This window comes from Hippocampus bargibanti, linkage group LG10 (assembly GCF_051943395.1).
Source record: "Hippocampus bargibanti isolate YZ-2025 linkage group LG10, ASM5194339v1, whole genome shotgun sequence".
Lineage (NCBI taxonomy): Eukaryota > Metazoa > Chordata > Actinopteri > Syngnathiformes > Syngnathidae > Hippocampus > Hippocampus bargibanti.
This window is the reverse complement of record NC_142743.1, coordinates 4,577,282-4,593,238: the sequence shown is the minus strand read 5'-3', so window position 1 is coordinate 4,593,238 and position 15,957 is coordinate 4,577,282. Positions and strand designations below refer to the sequence as shown.

Below are 15,957 nucleotides of genomic sequence, written 5' to 3'. Positions count from 1 at the left end.
GTAAGAATTGTGATATCCGAACAACATACGACCAGTCAGACTTTAGTTCGCTGACGAAGCCTCTTGGATAGGAGGCGAAACGCCCGAAACCTTCAAAATTGTACAGATGACGGCTGAAGAAACCTTCTCATCGATGGACCACTCCTGTACAACTGAGAGCTTCCACAGACGCAACGTAAGTAATGTAAACGTTGCAGTTTTTTTTCCATACATGTATTTAATTGTGTTGTATTCAGATATCTTTATCGCTTGCAATAATCACTTTTTCATACTGTATGTACATGCTGGCGTTCATGGTTTCTCTCGTGTGTATAGAACAATGCCGAGTGCTACTCAGTCACAATTGCAAGAGTGCGTCATGCATTAAATAAAAACGTCATTTATTATATTCATAAGTTTATTTTTCACTTCACTACAGTACAAAAGCATGCTAGATACACAATCCATGAACTCAAGGAGACAATTACATGCCATATCAAAGATCCCTCATTTATTGCCGCCTTTTAATGCAGTTTGGCGCACGATCGGATATATCGATAGTCCGGTTATATCGATATTTTTTCCGACTCCCGAGAATATTGATATAACGAGACTGTTGAACGAGTGCCTGTTGCCGGCCCCAAGATGCAGCGGTCGTGTTCTTGTGCAGGCGAAGCGCAAGGCCGGCAGGCCGTGTCCGGCGTGGCGCCGCGTCCGGCACATGACGGCCAGGTTGCCGGCGTCGGGTCCGTTTTCTTCGTCTCCTCGCCGGGCGAACGTAAAGAGCAGCGCCCGATTGGCCAGCACCGTGCGGCCACTCCGCACATGCGGCGGCGGGCACAGCTGAGCCCGCCAGCAAATCCGAGTAAGAGGGGCAGCGCAGTGTCCTCTGGTCTAAGTCAAACACGGCCAGGTAGCGACTGAGCCAGTTGGGGGGGCCCCGAGGACTAGGACCTGGGAGGGGTGGGGGAGACCTGAGTCCTCGTCGCATTGCATTCACCGCCAACAACGCTGACGGAGCCTCACCTCTGAAACGCAATCAGCCACCACGCGAGCAGGTCGGCCAGTTGGAGCGGTGCGCGCAAACACGGCAGCACCGCGCCATCGGGGGCCGGTAGGAAGAGGGCCAAGGCCCCCACCGTCCTCAGCTCGTCTTGGTCCGCCGAGAGCAGCACCAGGGGACGTCCGCTCAGCAGGCAAAAGACCACGTGCCGCAAGAAGGAGTGGTGCTGGGTGAAGCGCCGCGCCGCGCCACTAGCCTCCCCTCGTCCAGGGGCCCGCTCTGCGGCGGAGCGCGATTGTTCTTCACCATTTGGTCGTACTCCTCGCTGATGGCGGCGAGGTCTTCGGGGACGACGATCTCGCTGGCGCTGAGGACCTCGATACTGTCCTGGCTGACGGCCCTCCCGACGTACACCCCGAGGCGAGTGGGTGCGAGGAACCAAAAAGGCTTGTTCCAGGGGCCCCAGAGATGGATGGCCCATTGTCGGACCCCCCGGCGAACCACAGCAGTGAAGAGGCGAAAGGCATGTCGGGGTCACCAAGCGTCCTGTAGGATCGCCCTGTGCAGAGGACCCGAATGCTCTTGCCGCTGCTGCTGCTTTCCGTCATCTTGCCGCTTGGTGGGTTTGCCCTTTCCTTCAACGCCGCATCCTCGTCATCGTTATCCTCGAGTTGCTCAGAGAGGAAGTTGGTCAACTTGAATTTCCTGTGCAGCGAGCGTGTGATGTTCGCCACTCGCAGGGTGGCGACGTCACCGCGGAAGCGGAGCTCCATTTGCGCCAGCTGCTCCGTCATCAGCTACAGGAAATAACCGTTGCAAAGTTCCCGTGGGCTTGAGCGGCCGCTTTGCGGCGGCGGGGGGGCCGGCGTCCGTCCAGCCGTCCGCCGCCTCGTACGGCAGGAAGTCGGGCCGCTTCAGCTTTCTGTTGGGGTAGGAAGCAACCTGGCGGAGGAGCTCCTTGTGCGTCTCCACGGCTCGCTCCACCGCCTCTAGCACGCCAGCATTCACTCTACCCGGAAGTAACAAAGTAAAAAAAACGAAATAAATAATAGAACAAAAGACGCAGAGTCATTCATTCTTCAGCACTTTCTGTACCCTTTGTGAAATGAAGCAGTTCTCGATGAAAGAGGAGAGGATCAAAGCACCCTTTTCAGCAGTGGATCAGGGACGTCATGGTGGAATGTGCACATCTACTGCAAGCTAAATGTTGAAAGCAAACACGCAATAAGGTATATTTTGTGTAGTTCTAAGGCTTATTTCATAGAAATTTTTTATGGTGACCTGGGAACGGATAATTCTCATTTTAATGGTTTCTTATGAGACATAAATGTTTGGATGATGTACTACTCCTATCTTTTCATCGGGGACTCCTCAAGCCATGCGTCCATCCAGTTGCAGGCTGTCCAACCGGACGGACTTTTCCACTCAACGAAGCGGGGCTTTGAGAATGCTGCCTACTCAGGTGCCATCTTAGACTTCTCATTTGAACTACGGTTGGGCTTTTGGGTCAAAAAAGAAGGCAACCGCAGTCACGGCTTTTCGTCGACGGCCAACTTGAGCCACATTTTACCATCCCGTTAAATATGTTGGGGCTAAAAAGGTCAACTAACGTCATGGACTCGCTCTGGCAACATGTTGTGCCGTTAAATATTAATAGCCCCACTCTGCTCCTTTTGGCGCTTGAGCCAGCATGACCACCCCCTCCCAATGCAAAAGTCTTATCTTCTGCGTGGTGTGTTTCTTTCTGTAAATGCGTAACCAGAGAAGCGTGTGCCAAACGGCGCGGCCACGTGGGGAAAGCAGGAAAAAAGACGGCGAGTGAGGAAGAATGTTGTGCTTTAATGGAGAAAAAGAATCAAATCACACTTTAGGAGGGGGGCCTCTTGGGCAAAGGAGGCCGCCCGTTTTTCAATCCTCCGAGGCTGACAAACGAATATGATAGGGTGAGAAAAATGTATAGCGAAACAAAAAAAGACCCAAAAAGGCGACTAAGACAAATATTTTTTTTTTACAGATTTGGGCTTTTCTTATGTACAAGCAGCTTTTGAAGGGATGGACATCGTCACAACACAAACAGCCCCCGGCCCCCAAGCCTGCTCTCCAGCTAAACTAAAAGTAAAAAAAAAGAAAAGAAAGCTGGCGGTGGCCCCTCAGTGGCGCCGCATTTTGACTTTGCGCGACGAGCTCTCGCGGTGTTTGTCGTCGTCCGCGTCGCGCTCCCTGCGCTCGTCCGCCGAGGCGCTGTGGCGCCAATGGCCGAACGCCGCCGGCCGCCGGTTCTCCTCCTTGTCCATCTCCAGCACGCGCGGCCTGAACCCAAACGCCGGATTTTTGACATCACTTGAAGGAATTCCATCAAAACCGAATCGCGCACAAACGAGCTCATGTCACGACAAAAATAAATAAATATATATATATATATATATATAGATGATTGACAACCTGAGTTGCCAATCGATTGTTTGTGCTTTTGGCGTACCTGTGAGCGGCGTCCGGGTCGGCCTTGCGATGCGAGCGGTTGGCTTTGAGGGGGGGTGCCCGCTCCACCGGGGTCGACCTTAAAGGGCTGTCAGTGTCCAGTCTGGGGGCGTCGGGTCTGGTTCTGAACAAAAATGACATGTTACACCACAGACGGCATATGTCCGGCATGGCGACAGTCGTCATTCAAAGTCACAGCACTCTTCAATTTGAATGTATATACAGTGGGGACCTTGGCTTACAAACTTCATTGGTTCCCAGACAGAGTGTGTAAGGCAAAAAGTGTGTATCCCAAAAAAATAATTTCCGATAGGAAACCATTAAAATGAGAATAATCCGTTCCCAGGTTCCCATAAAACATAATTTTCTAAGGCTTATAAAGGACAACCGACATCACTTTTTTGTTTTTTTAACTGACATCAGAAAAACGTTTTATAGCATCTAAAATACCCAAAACACGCAGTATGATATTTTTAGTCAAATACAAAACACACCAATAAAAATGACTTAAAGTGTCCAAAATTTGCAAAAAAAATTGAGCTGCGAATTGGGCATTTTCAGAAAGTCCCGCCCGCAGTTCGTGACGTCACGCCAAGACGTCTTGCATTGCTTGTGAATATAAATACAATGGCTTCAGATTCAGAGAATATGCTTTCTTGTTACACATCCAGTTAGGAATATGATTCAAATAGTTCTGAAGAGGAAAGCATACATGTTTGCAATCGATTAAGAATTCACTTGTGCCATTTTGAGGCAAGGTTGGGGGAAAATCTCTCACCCCAAAAAAGAGGCACAAAATGGCGACCTCCAGTGGCCACCTCCGCTTCTACAGGCTGATAAATTACTTTTATGGAGCTTGGATGCCCTCTTCTGGCGGCTTTGGGGTGCAACACAATTTTCAGACCAAACATGTACAGCAAAATACATTGGCGTGATGGAAGGACTGCTGCAATGTCTTTTTTCGGTCAAACTACAGTACAATAAAGTCATTTTATTTACCTTTGTGATCGTGGTTAATGGCTTGATGGAATGCAGTGTCCGGTTTCCTCAGCATTAAACACTTGATGAGGAACATAGGCTTCTTTCACCATATTGAGGAATGATCCCTTGGAGGTGCTTTCTCTGTGATAATTGTATCTAGTTCTTCATCAATTGTGATCTGTTTAGCTGGGTTGATAGCTTTTTGCATCAAGTGTACAGATGACTTGTGCTGGTTATTTGTGCAGCTTGATTGATGGGATATTTTAACCATCCAGTCTACACTCTGCTTTTGAACTATCCAAGTTGAAATGGGTCCAAATTTCATTGTTTTCTATCCATTTTACTTGTTTTTTTCACTTTTTTTTGTTTCAAGATCTGTCCTCTCCCTTTCGTGTGTGTTTTCTCACGCTCTCTGTCTGCCTGTCTCTTTAATGTTTACCCCCCTGCACCCACTGCTGGGTTCTTGACCAATCACGTGGCTTTAACCGAAGACGCCATTTTGTTTTTTGGAGAACGGCCTCACTCTGTAAATTCATCCCCCACTGTTGCGTTATTGACCAATCACGTAGCTTTAACCGGTAACCGAAGACTGGGGGCGGGGAATAGAGGACAAAAACAGTGGCCACCATTTTCTTGTTAGGATAACGGGCTCGTTCACAAACGACACATCACTCATTGTGGCAGCTCCGTGTGTATCCCGAAAAATAGTTTGTATTCCGAGGTAAAATTTTCAGAAATGTAACGTTCGTAAACCGAGGTTTCTCTGTATATATATATACAGTAAAGTCTCGTTATATCGATAGTCCCGGTTATATCGATACTATTTCTATGCACGCACGGAGAAAATTACATGCAACCAGGGTCGGATATATCGATAGTCCCGGTTATATCAATATTTTTTCGGACTCCCTTGAATATCGATACAACGAGACTTTACTGTATATATATATATATATATATATATATATATATATACATTATACACATACATACGCACACATGTATACTACATATATACATATATATACACATATATACACACACACACATATATATATATATATATATATATATATACATATATACACACACACACATATATATACATATATACACACATATATATATATATATACATAGATACACACATATATATATATATATACATACACACACACACACACATATATATATACATACACACACACACACACACACACACACACACACATATATATATATATATATATATATATATATATATATATATATATATATACACACACATATACAGTAAAGTCTCGTTATATCAATATTCTCGGGAGTCCGAAAAAATATCGATATAATCGGACTATCGAAACATCCGACCCTGCGCGCATGTAATTTTCTCCTTGCGTTCATAGAAATAGTATCGTAATAAGCGGTACTATTGATATAACCGATATCGATATAACGAGACTTTACCGCATATACACATATACAGTAAAGTCTCGTTATGTCTATCGGTTATATTGATAATACTGCTTATTACGATACTATATTCATTTCCCGGGCGAATTTCTAGTCTTTTTTTGTATCATTAGTTCCGTTTAGTACGATTCATGGTTATTACGATAATCCGGTTACTACGGTGCTCTTTTTCATCTCCCGCCGGCCATTTTGCTATGTTTATATCGATACACCATCGGTCGCGCCATTGGTCGACTTTGTCACGTGAGTTTTTTTACGTGACCGCTCCCGTGTAGCAGAGCCATTTTCATTTTCAGACGCTAGCTCATGTGCAGCAGACGAGACTGAAGTGTTTGTGTTAAAAGGTAAAAATGGGAAGCAGAAGAAGATTGATGACTTTTTTAAATTGCATACATAATACAGTAAGATGTAAGCGTTGCAGTTTCCCTGTTGTGTTATGTACATGCCCACTGTACTGGATATGAATGCAATCGTTTTTTGCAACAATGTTTCTTGTTTTGTCTGCTGAAGCGTGATGATTTTGAAAATTACTGGACATTCCATACTGTGTATTAAAGGACAACCGATGCCACTTTTTAATCAAATGCAAAACACAAGCGAGCTCATAGCCAGCTCCGTTTCTTATATGGCGCTTGGATGCCCTCTTTTGTTAATGCAGTTCGGCGCAGGACTGATATATCGACACTACGGTTATATCGACATTTTTCTAACTCCCGAGAATATCGATATAACGAGACTTTACTGTATATACACACACACACATACATACATAGAGACGAGCGGTGAGGCAGCAGCCGACTGAGCCTCAACATGGATTGCGCAATGACTATGCTAACTGTGCTGGCTTCCTCTGCAGTGGACCGCATTGCTGTCCCTCTGTATATCGCTATTAAAGTGTTCAAACACTTTTAGTCTATGAACTAAATTTCTACAGTTTCGCTGGTGTATATAATGTCGAGTCACTTTACAATATAAACACTGAATTACAGTGTTTATTTTATTTTTATTAAAACCGGGTGCATAGGTGAGGCACACAGTTCTCCTGCCTCATGACAGCGGGCGCTGGTGATTACAGATATTCTTGCGCCTCTTCAGCTGCAGAATAATAGTATTAGTGAGAGCAATCCCCATTGTGGGACGAACAAAGGTATTCTGATTCTGATTCAAGCTACAGTAAACAGTTAGCAAGTTAAGTGCAACCATCCAGTCATTTTTTCGTGTTGCTTGGCCTTATTTTCGGAATGGAGGATTACATATCTAAATTGAAAGAAATAGAGAGACTTTTAAAAGTGAAGAAAGATAAGGAAGGCTTCTACAAAGAAGGTATAGATGCCTTTCTTCAGAAGGAGCGGCGCATGGACTTCATTTATAAGGTAACACGATAATGATGTTTTTTTATTTTTTGATATGCTGCAGTTTATATAAAGAATACTGACATGACATTTTAAACAAAACACGTTAACTGTTGCCAATCAAATGGTGAATAAGCTACTCTGTAGAGTTCATATGTTTGTAAATCTGACTATGATGACGTCAGTGCCTCACCAGCCATGAACCTCAACACACGTCCCTGATACACACACACACACACACACACACACACACATACATATATATATACACACACACACATACATATATATATATACAATATACACACACATACATATATACACATACATATACACATATATATACACACATACATATATACACATACACATATATATATACATATACACACACACACACACACACACACACACACACACACACACACACACACACACACATATATATATATATATATATATATATATATATATACACACACACACATATATATATATATATATATATACACACACACACATATACATATACATATATATATATATATATATATATATATATATATATATATATATATATATATATATATTCTTTTCCTTTCGCTTTTCCCCTCAGGGGTCGCCACAGGACAATCAAATTTCTCCACTGCGAGACTAATAAAGGCAAATCCAATCCAATCCAATCCAATGTCCTCCATCTATCCCGGTTTTGTGCATCCTCTTCTCTCACACCAGCTACTTTCATGTCCTCTTTGGCCACATCCATAAACCTCCTCTTCGGTCTTCCTCTCGGTCTCCTGCCTGGCAGTTCAAGGCTCAGCATCCTTCTGCCGATATAGTCACTCTCTCTCCTCCGGACATGTCCAAACCATCTCAGTCTGGCCTTTCTGACTTTCTCTGCAAAGCCTCTAATATGAGTTGTCCCTCTAATGTAGTCATTCCTTATCCTATCCAACCTGGTCACTCCCAAAGAAAACCTCAACTTTATGTTACTTCCGGTTTCTTCAGCTCTGCTACCACCAGCTCTGCTTCCTGTCTTTTCTTCAGTGGCACCGTCTCCAGTCCAAACATAATGGCTGGTCTCACCCCTGTTTTATACACTTTTCCTTTCATCCGAGCTGAAACCCTTCTGTCACACATCACACCTGACATTTTTCTCCAGTCGCTCCAGCCTGCCTGGACACGCTTCTTCACCTCTTTTCCACACTCTCCATTGCTCTGGACAGTTGACCCCAAGTACTTAAAGTCCTCCACCTTCTTTATCTCTTCTCCCTGTAGGATCACTCTTGCACTTGGATCCCTCTCATTCACACACATGTATTCCGTCTTGCTGCGAATGATTTTCATTCCTCTCCTTTCCAGGGCATATCTCCACATCTCTAGTTTCTCCGCCACCTGTTCCCTGTTCTCGCTACAGATCACAATGTCATCTGCAAACATCATGGTCCAAGGAGATTCTTGTCTAACATTGTCTGTCAGCCTGTCCATCACCATAGCAAACAAGAAGGGGCTCAGAGCTGACCCCTGGTGGAGTCCCACCTCCACCTTGAATTCCTCAGTCATACCGACAGCGCATCTCACAACTGTCTTACAGTCATGATACATGTCTTGCACCGCTCTGACATACTTTTCTGTCACTCCAGACTTCCTCATGCAATACCACAGCTCTTCTCTGGGCACCCTGTCGCACGCTTTCTCCAGATCTACAAAGACACAATGTAATTCCTTCTGACCTTCTCTGTACTTCTCTATCAGCATTCTTAAAGCAAAGACTGCATCTGTCGTACTCCTTTTTTTTTGGGCATCACTTCTGCTCTTAGTCTCGCTTCAACTACTCTTTCCCAGAGTTTCATTGTATGGCTCATCAACTTTATTCCTCTGTAGTTAGTACAACTCTGGACATCTCCCTTGTTCTTGAATATGGGCACGAGTACAGTTTGTCTCCATTCTTCAGGCATCTGTTCACCATCTAAGATCTTGTTGAATAACCCAGTCAGAAACACCACCGCCACCTCTCCAAGACACTTCCATACCTTGATTGGGAAATCATCAGGCCCGAGTGCCTTCCCCCCTTTCATCCTCTTCAGTGCCCTCCTCACTTCATCCTTGCTAAGGTTTGCTACTTCATGGTCCACAACAGTCACGTCTTCTACTCTTTGTTCCTTCTCATTTTCCTCATTCATCAATTCTTCAAAGTACTCTTTCCATCTTGCCATCACACTACTGGCACCTGTTAATATATGGCCATCTCTATCCTTAATCACCCGAACTTGCTGCAGGTCCTTACCATCTTTGTCTCTCATTCTCGCCAGCCTGTAAAGATCAGTCTCACCTTCCTTGCTGTCCAGCCGAGCATACAAGTCATCATAGGCCTCTTGTTTGGCCTTTGCCACCTTTACTTGAACTGTGCGCTGCACCTCCTTGTACTGCTCTCTACTCTCGTCCGTCCTCTCAGTGTCCCACTTCTTCTTTGCTAACCTCTTTCTCTGTATACACTCCTGCACCTCCCCATTCCACCAAGTCTCTTTATCTACCTTTCTTCCACTCGATACACCAAGTACTTTCCGAACTGTGTCTCTGATTGTGTTTGCTGTAGTTTGCCAGTCATCTGGAAGGACCTCTTGCCCACCCAGTGCTTGTCTTACCTCCTTCCTAAATGTCATGCAACACTCTTCCTTTTTCAACTTCCACCATTTTGTCCTCACTTCAGCCTTTGGTTTCTTCATCTTCCTCACTGACAGCGTCATCCTACACACCACCAACCTATGCTGTCTGGCTACACTCTCACCAACCACTACTTTGCAGTCACTGATTTCATTTAGATGGCGCCGTTGACACAAAATGCAGTCTACCTGTGTAATTCTGCCTCCACTCTTATAGGTCATCCTATGTTCCTGTCTCTTGAAAGAAAGCATTCACAATAGCCATTTCCAGTCTCTTAGCAAAGTCAACCACCATCTATCCTTCAGCGTTCCTCATCTGGAGTCCAAACCTGCCCATCACGTCCTCATCATCTTTGTTTCCTGCACCAACATGTCCATTGAAGTCTCCACCAATTACAACCCTCTCACTTCTCGGGATGTTCTGTATGACTTCATCAAAGTCCAACCAAAATTTCTCCTTCTCCTACTTGTGGGGCATACCCACAAACAACATTAAACATCACGCCTTCAATTTCTAGCTTCAGACTTATTCTATCTGATACTCTTTTTACTTCTAAGACATTCCTAAAAAACTCCTCTTTTAAGATAACCCCAACTCTATTTCTCTTTCTGTCTTCACCATGATAGAACAACTTAAACCCTGACCCTAAGCTTCGAGCTCCCTTTCACCTGGTCTCCTGGACACACAGTATGTCTATCTTCCTTCTCTGCATCATGTCAACCAGCTCTCGACCTTTACCTGTCATTGTTCTTACATTCAAAGTTCCTATTCTTAGTTCTATACTCTTGGCGTTCCATTTCTCTCTTTTCCTGCGGGCACACCTCCCTCCTCTCCTTCTTCAACCAACAGTCGTCAATTTTCCACTGGCACCCTAAGGGTCAACAGTACCAATGGCGGTCGTTGTTAACCCGGGCCTCGACCGATCCGGTATGGGATTCAGAGGTTTGATTCGCATATTTGTTTTGGCAAAAATGTTTACGTCGGATGCCCTTCCTGACACAACCCTCTGTATTTATCCGGGCTCGGGACTGGCACAATAAGACACTAGCTTGTGCCCCCTTGTGGCTACAATGCAAATGGAAAATGCATTGCTTACTCTATATGACGTGTTTGGTTAAAATAAAAAATAGGTACCAAAAAAATGGAGATAAAATTTTATGTGACACAAGTCATCCATTTTTAAATCAAACATGCAAGTAAACTTATTAATGCAAAACTCAATGTTGATATGCCCCCCCCAACGACGAAAAAATTTACCAGGCACACCCCATTTTGGAGCCTGACGTTTTTATAGCCAAAACTCTCCGTTTTGGTGACTTTTACTCCCCAAACAAGCCTCCAAGGCAAGTGGCTGGGCCAAGTGTCTCAATTAGGGTCAGACATGACAGGACCCCACCCCCAATAAAAAAGATATGTAATAAAAAGAATAAGCAATGCTTTTGACTAACTTCCTTAAGATGATGACGGCTCGCCTCTCCTTGATGTCCTGGGGTCTGATGCAGTGGGTGATGTCGTCGGCAGCGTAGCCGCTGAGACACAAAGCAGGCTCAATTATTTAATAATAATACATTTCATTTATAAGCGCATTTCTAAACTCTCAAGGACATTTTACAGTCACAGGATATTTTTTCTATGGTTGAGCAGCGGCAGCCACACGAGACAGCGTTCACTCAACCCGGAAGTAACATAAAGTTAAAAAAAACTTGTATCCAGATTCAAAACATTCCATTTCTACCAAATTAACAGTAAAACAACAAAAATAAAAACAGAAAAAAAAGATTGTGTCTAAATTGAACTAGCTTTAATAACTAGCATATGAGTGATTAAAATCACTCAGTCTGGAAAAAAAGAGATATTTAAAATGTTCATAAATGTAAGTTTTAGTATACTAGCCAGCTAGTAGCTAGCTGGCTTTAATAACTAGCACCTGAGTGATTAGAATCCCTCAGTATGAAAAAATAGAAACACGTAAAATATTCATGAATGTAACAGTTATAGTATACTAGCGAGCGAGTAGCTAGCTAGCTTTAATAATTAGCACCTGAGTGGTAAATATCACTCAGTCTGGAAGAATAGATAGATTTAAAATGTTCATAAATGCAAGTTTTAGTATACTAGCTAGCTAGTAGCTAGCTCGCTCTAATTTGTGTTATTCATAGGCAGCCCGGGCCCCTATTTCTCACAAATGAAGTCAATTGTACTTGGGTCTGTATTCAAAGTCTTCCACGTCAACATAGTTCAATGCTAACATAAAACCTAAAAAAATAACAATAAACAAAATGGTGACTGATAGACCCCCACCACCTCTTACACTTGATGGTGGTGCATTAGTGGAAATGGGAAAATATTTCACCTTCAATCAACATCAAGAAAAAAAATTAAAAAAAAACAACAAAGCTCAGGCCTGCGGAGAACGTGCAAACTACACACCGGGATTGAACCCACGACCTTAGCACTATGAGCTCAAAGTGATCACTGCTTTTAATAAAATGGGAAATTAAAAACAGAGTGGATGACCACTGCCCTCACGCTGCATTCAATAAAAAAGGAAATTACATATTTGAAAGTTTCTCCAGATTGAGTTCCAGATTGAGAAGGGCCTTTTTTTTTACTTTGTGATATCATGTCGCCAGCATTCTGCAGGAGGACGCCACGCGCGACGTTCCTTGCCACAAAAAAAGGAAATTGGCCTAAAATAAGCAATTCTGAGTCATGTGAAAAGTTGGAAGAAAACTCTGACTCTTACCCAGTGACGTGCAGTCAGGGGAGGCAGGTGAGGCACAGCCTCACCTGTCATCATGGAAATATCAAATGACAAAATAAATTAAACAGTTATATTTATTTAGTGATTTGTACTTTAACATTCTATTCCATTTAACTTCACCATTTTTGGATTTTTTTTCAAAAACGCTGAATTTTCACATTTACCGTTCAAATACTAAGTGGAGACAAGCGGTGAGGCAGCAGCCGGCTGAGCCTCACCATGGATTGAGCAATCACTATGCTAATTGTGCTGGCTTGCTCTGCAGTGAGACCTCATTGCTGTCCCCCTGCATATCGCGATTAAAGTGTTCAAAAGCTTTTAGTATATGAACTAAATTTCTACACTTTAGCTAGTGTATATAATGTACAGTCACTGTACATTCTAAACACTGTACTACAGTGTTTATTTTATTTTTATCAAAACTGTGTGCAGAGGTGAGGCACACAGTTCTCGTGCCTCATGACAGGGGCGCTGGTTATTAGAAATTCTTCTTGCGACTCCTCGGCTGCAGAATAATAGAATTTGTCATAGCAGGCTACAGTAAACAGTGAGCAAGTTAAGTGCAACCATCCAGTAATTTTTTTGTGTTGCTTGGCAGTTATTTTCAGAATGGTGGATTACACATCTAAATTGAAAGAAATTTCTAAACTGGACGATCAATCGAAATGGCAGATAATAATTAAAGGAAGACCAACACCGGACTGTATAGCTCACAAACGGTGAAGTATGAATGTAAATCTCCTGGACAGCTTCTCGGCTTTTTGGCTAAGAAGGATCTAATTGAAACTATTCCTGAAGCGACAATGTGGCTCCAGCTCGTGCTCACTGTTCCAGCTACTACAGCATCAGTGGAGCGGTCATTCTCAGCACAAAAGACTGAAAACATACAGTCGGAACAGAACTGATCAAGGACGACTTTCTTCACTGGCAGTGATCTCCATTGAGACAGAGAGACTTGGACTTCATTTATAAGTAAAGGTAACACGATAACGTTTTTTTAAATTATTTTTTTCTATGCTACAGTTTGTATACAGTATATAAAGAATGCTGACATGACATTTTAAACAAAACACGTTAACTGTTGCCAATCAAGTGGTGAATAAACTACTCTGTGGAGTTCATATGTTTGTTAATCCGACTGTGATGACGTCAGTGCCTCACCAGCCATGAACCTCACCGCACATCACTGCTCTTACCATAGACATGCGGTATATTTGAAATCAAGGTGAAAAGTATCTGGACACATTTTGGAAGGCAAGAACCCGAGTGAGCGGATGGACGGACGACTACCTAAGGACGGTGACGCCGCCTCGCCGGACGGGCAGCACGAAGACAGGCTCGGACACTCGGATGGGCTTGAACTGGAAGCGGCAGCCGAAGCAGAGCGCGCTGTCGCTGAAGAAGGACACGGACACGATGGGCCGGGCGAAGATGTGCGGCGGGTCCACGTGCGACACGATGCAGCCGCCCGGCTGGTAGTCGTTGATGACGGCGCTGTTGACGAAGCCCTCTGGGACGACGCCGGCGGCCACCAGCCGCTGGATGACCAGCTCGCGCACCCAGCTGGGTATGTCGTCCACCTGGCCCTTGCGGTAGAGCCTCTCCTGGCCCGGGCCGCGCTTCTCCAGCTGTGAACCGTACGTGTAGCCCTCGCCGAAGAAGTACTTGTTGCGCAGAGGCGCGCGGTCCACCGTGTGCTCGCGGTACAGTCCGGCCTCCGCCTTGGCCACCACCTCGTCGATCTTCTGCTCGATGCGCGCGCACTCCTCCGGCGCAAAGAGGCTCTTCTGGACGACGCTGCTGCGCACCCGGTGGGCCTCCTGCTCGCGGAGTTCGCCGCTGTCGTCGCTGTGGTCGCACTCGTCGTCGTCGGACTCCCGGCGGCGCCGCTTTCGCCCCGCGCTGCCGCCGTTGCTTGTCCGGTAGTCGTCGTCCCGCTGCGGCGGCATCGAGCGGAGCTTGTCCCGCAGGTCCGAATAGCTGCTGGTGGCCATGTTGGCTCCGGAAAACAACACCGCTTCGGGGAGGGTTCGGGGGTCGGTGGTGGTGGTGGTGCTGCGAACCTTAACTGGCGGACGTCATGTGTCGGCGGACACGACGAGCAAAGCGGCGGACACTGGCGCGGAGGTCGCCCTGATTACACTCGTTAGCCGAAAGCTCAGTTGGGCTCACGGCAGCTCGTCCGCCAGATTCCTCCGCCGCTGATCAGTTTGTCGCTTCGGATGACGTCCAATATCAGTCAGTGTTCGGGTAGATTGTGCTCGGCCGTCGCGTTAACCGTTCCGCAACGTCAAAAATCAATCTGCGTGCTCCGTTAGGCTACCGTTAGCCTGTCTGCTCTCGCCGGGCGGACTTTGAAATCAATTCGCACTGCTGCGGTAGTGGCTCGGATCCCACGCTCGTACAAGGCTAAAGGGGTTCGTCCGCTCGAATCCACCGCCGGTGCCAACCGTAGGTCGCAGTGAGGCCAAAAACGGAAGAGTGTCAGTTTAGCTTACTCGCCAGCTAGCTGTTAGCTCAATCTCAGATCGCTTGTGCGGATGTGGCTCAGCTAGATGAGAGCTCGGTAGGCCGGCAATAGCTTTGTCCTCTGGATTCCTCCGCCGGTGACCCCGCTGGACCGGGTGACGTCGAATACTAATCCGCGCTGGCGTGGACGCCTCGGTTCTCCGTCGCTGGTTGCTCGGCGAGGATCGCTTTCCCCAACCGTCCCTCCGCCGCCTTGACACGTTGTTTGAAATAAATGTTTGGGGCTGTCAACAGTTATTCCGAGAGTGAGGCAGTCAAACAACAAGAAAATAAACCCCTCATTAAAAAAAGCGAATTTACGACGTCGTCACTACAACGTTAGCTTAGCCCGGCTTGGACGATTTGTCAACGCCGCCTGGTTATGCCATAAAGTAAACACGCAGGAACATGTCACAAGTCTCAACTAAATTTCCCCCCAAATGTGTCTTTTACATCCGGATCGACTTTGTGGAATCTGCCGTGAAACGTCGTCGTTCCTCGTAATGCAAACGCGAGCTAATATTTAGAGACGTGGAGGGGCGGGGGGCATGGAAATAAACTCGGGGAAACCTGCCAGGTCTTCGACCATGCGCAGTAGAGGGTTGCCGCCATCTTGGGCGAGACATCTTGCGAGGACGCCACTGCCATTTTGGGACGCCTCAGGACGTCGGTCCTCACCCACTGAACTCATTTGCTCCTAAAATAGATTGGAAATATAAAGTAACTGCGCATCTTTTTCCGTACTTGGGACAAATGCG

General features: G+C 45.5%; 2 protein-coding genes across 2 annotated transcripts; both read right to left on the bottom strand.

Moving 5' to 3' along the window:
- Positions 1-793: 793 nt before the first annotated feature.
- smcr8b (Smith-Magenis syndrome chromosome region, candidate 8b) lies at positions 794-2,050 on the bottom strand (the record flags this gene model as incomplete). Its single annotated transcript, XM_089006420.1, is given in 5 exon segments — positions 794-933; positions 1,006-1,252; positions 1,255-1,413; positions 1,416-1,849; positions 1,851-2,050. Coding segments are annotated over 5 exon segments (1,047 nt in total), but the record flags the coding sequence as incomplete, so codon positions are not given.
- Positions 2,051-2,801: 751 nt separating this feature from the next.
- Positions 2,802-15,713, bottom strand: alkbh5 (alkB homolog 5, RNA demethylase). The gene is made up of 4 exons (XM_089007185.1): positions 13,982-15,713; positions 11,376-11,456; positions 3,462-3,584; positions 2,802-3,292 (listed from the first exon to the last, which is right to left on the bottom strand). Exons 1-4 carry the CDS (start codon positions 14,683-14,685, stop codon positions 3,133-3,135), a joined length of 1,068 nt encoding a protein of 355 aa, XP_088863311.1. The 5' UTR covers positions 14,686-15,713; the 3' UTR covers positions 2,802-3,132.
- Between the last annotated feature and the right edge of the window lie 244 nt (positions 15,714-15,957).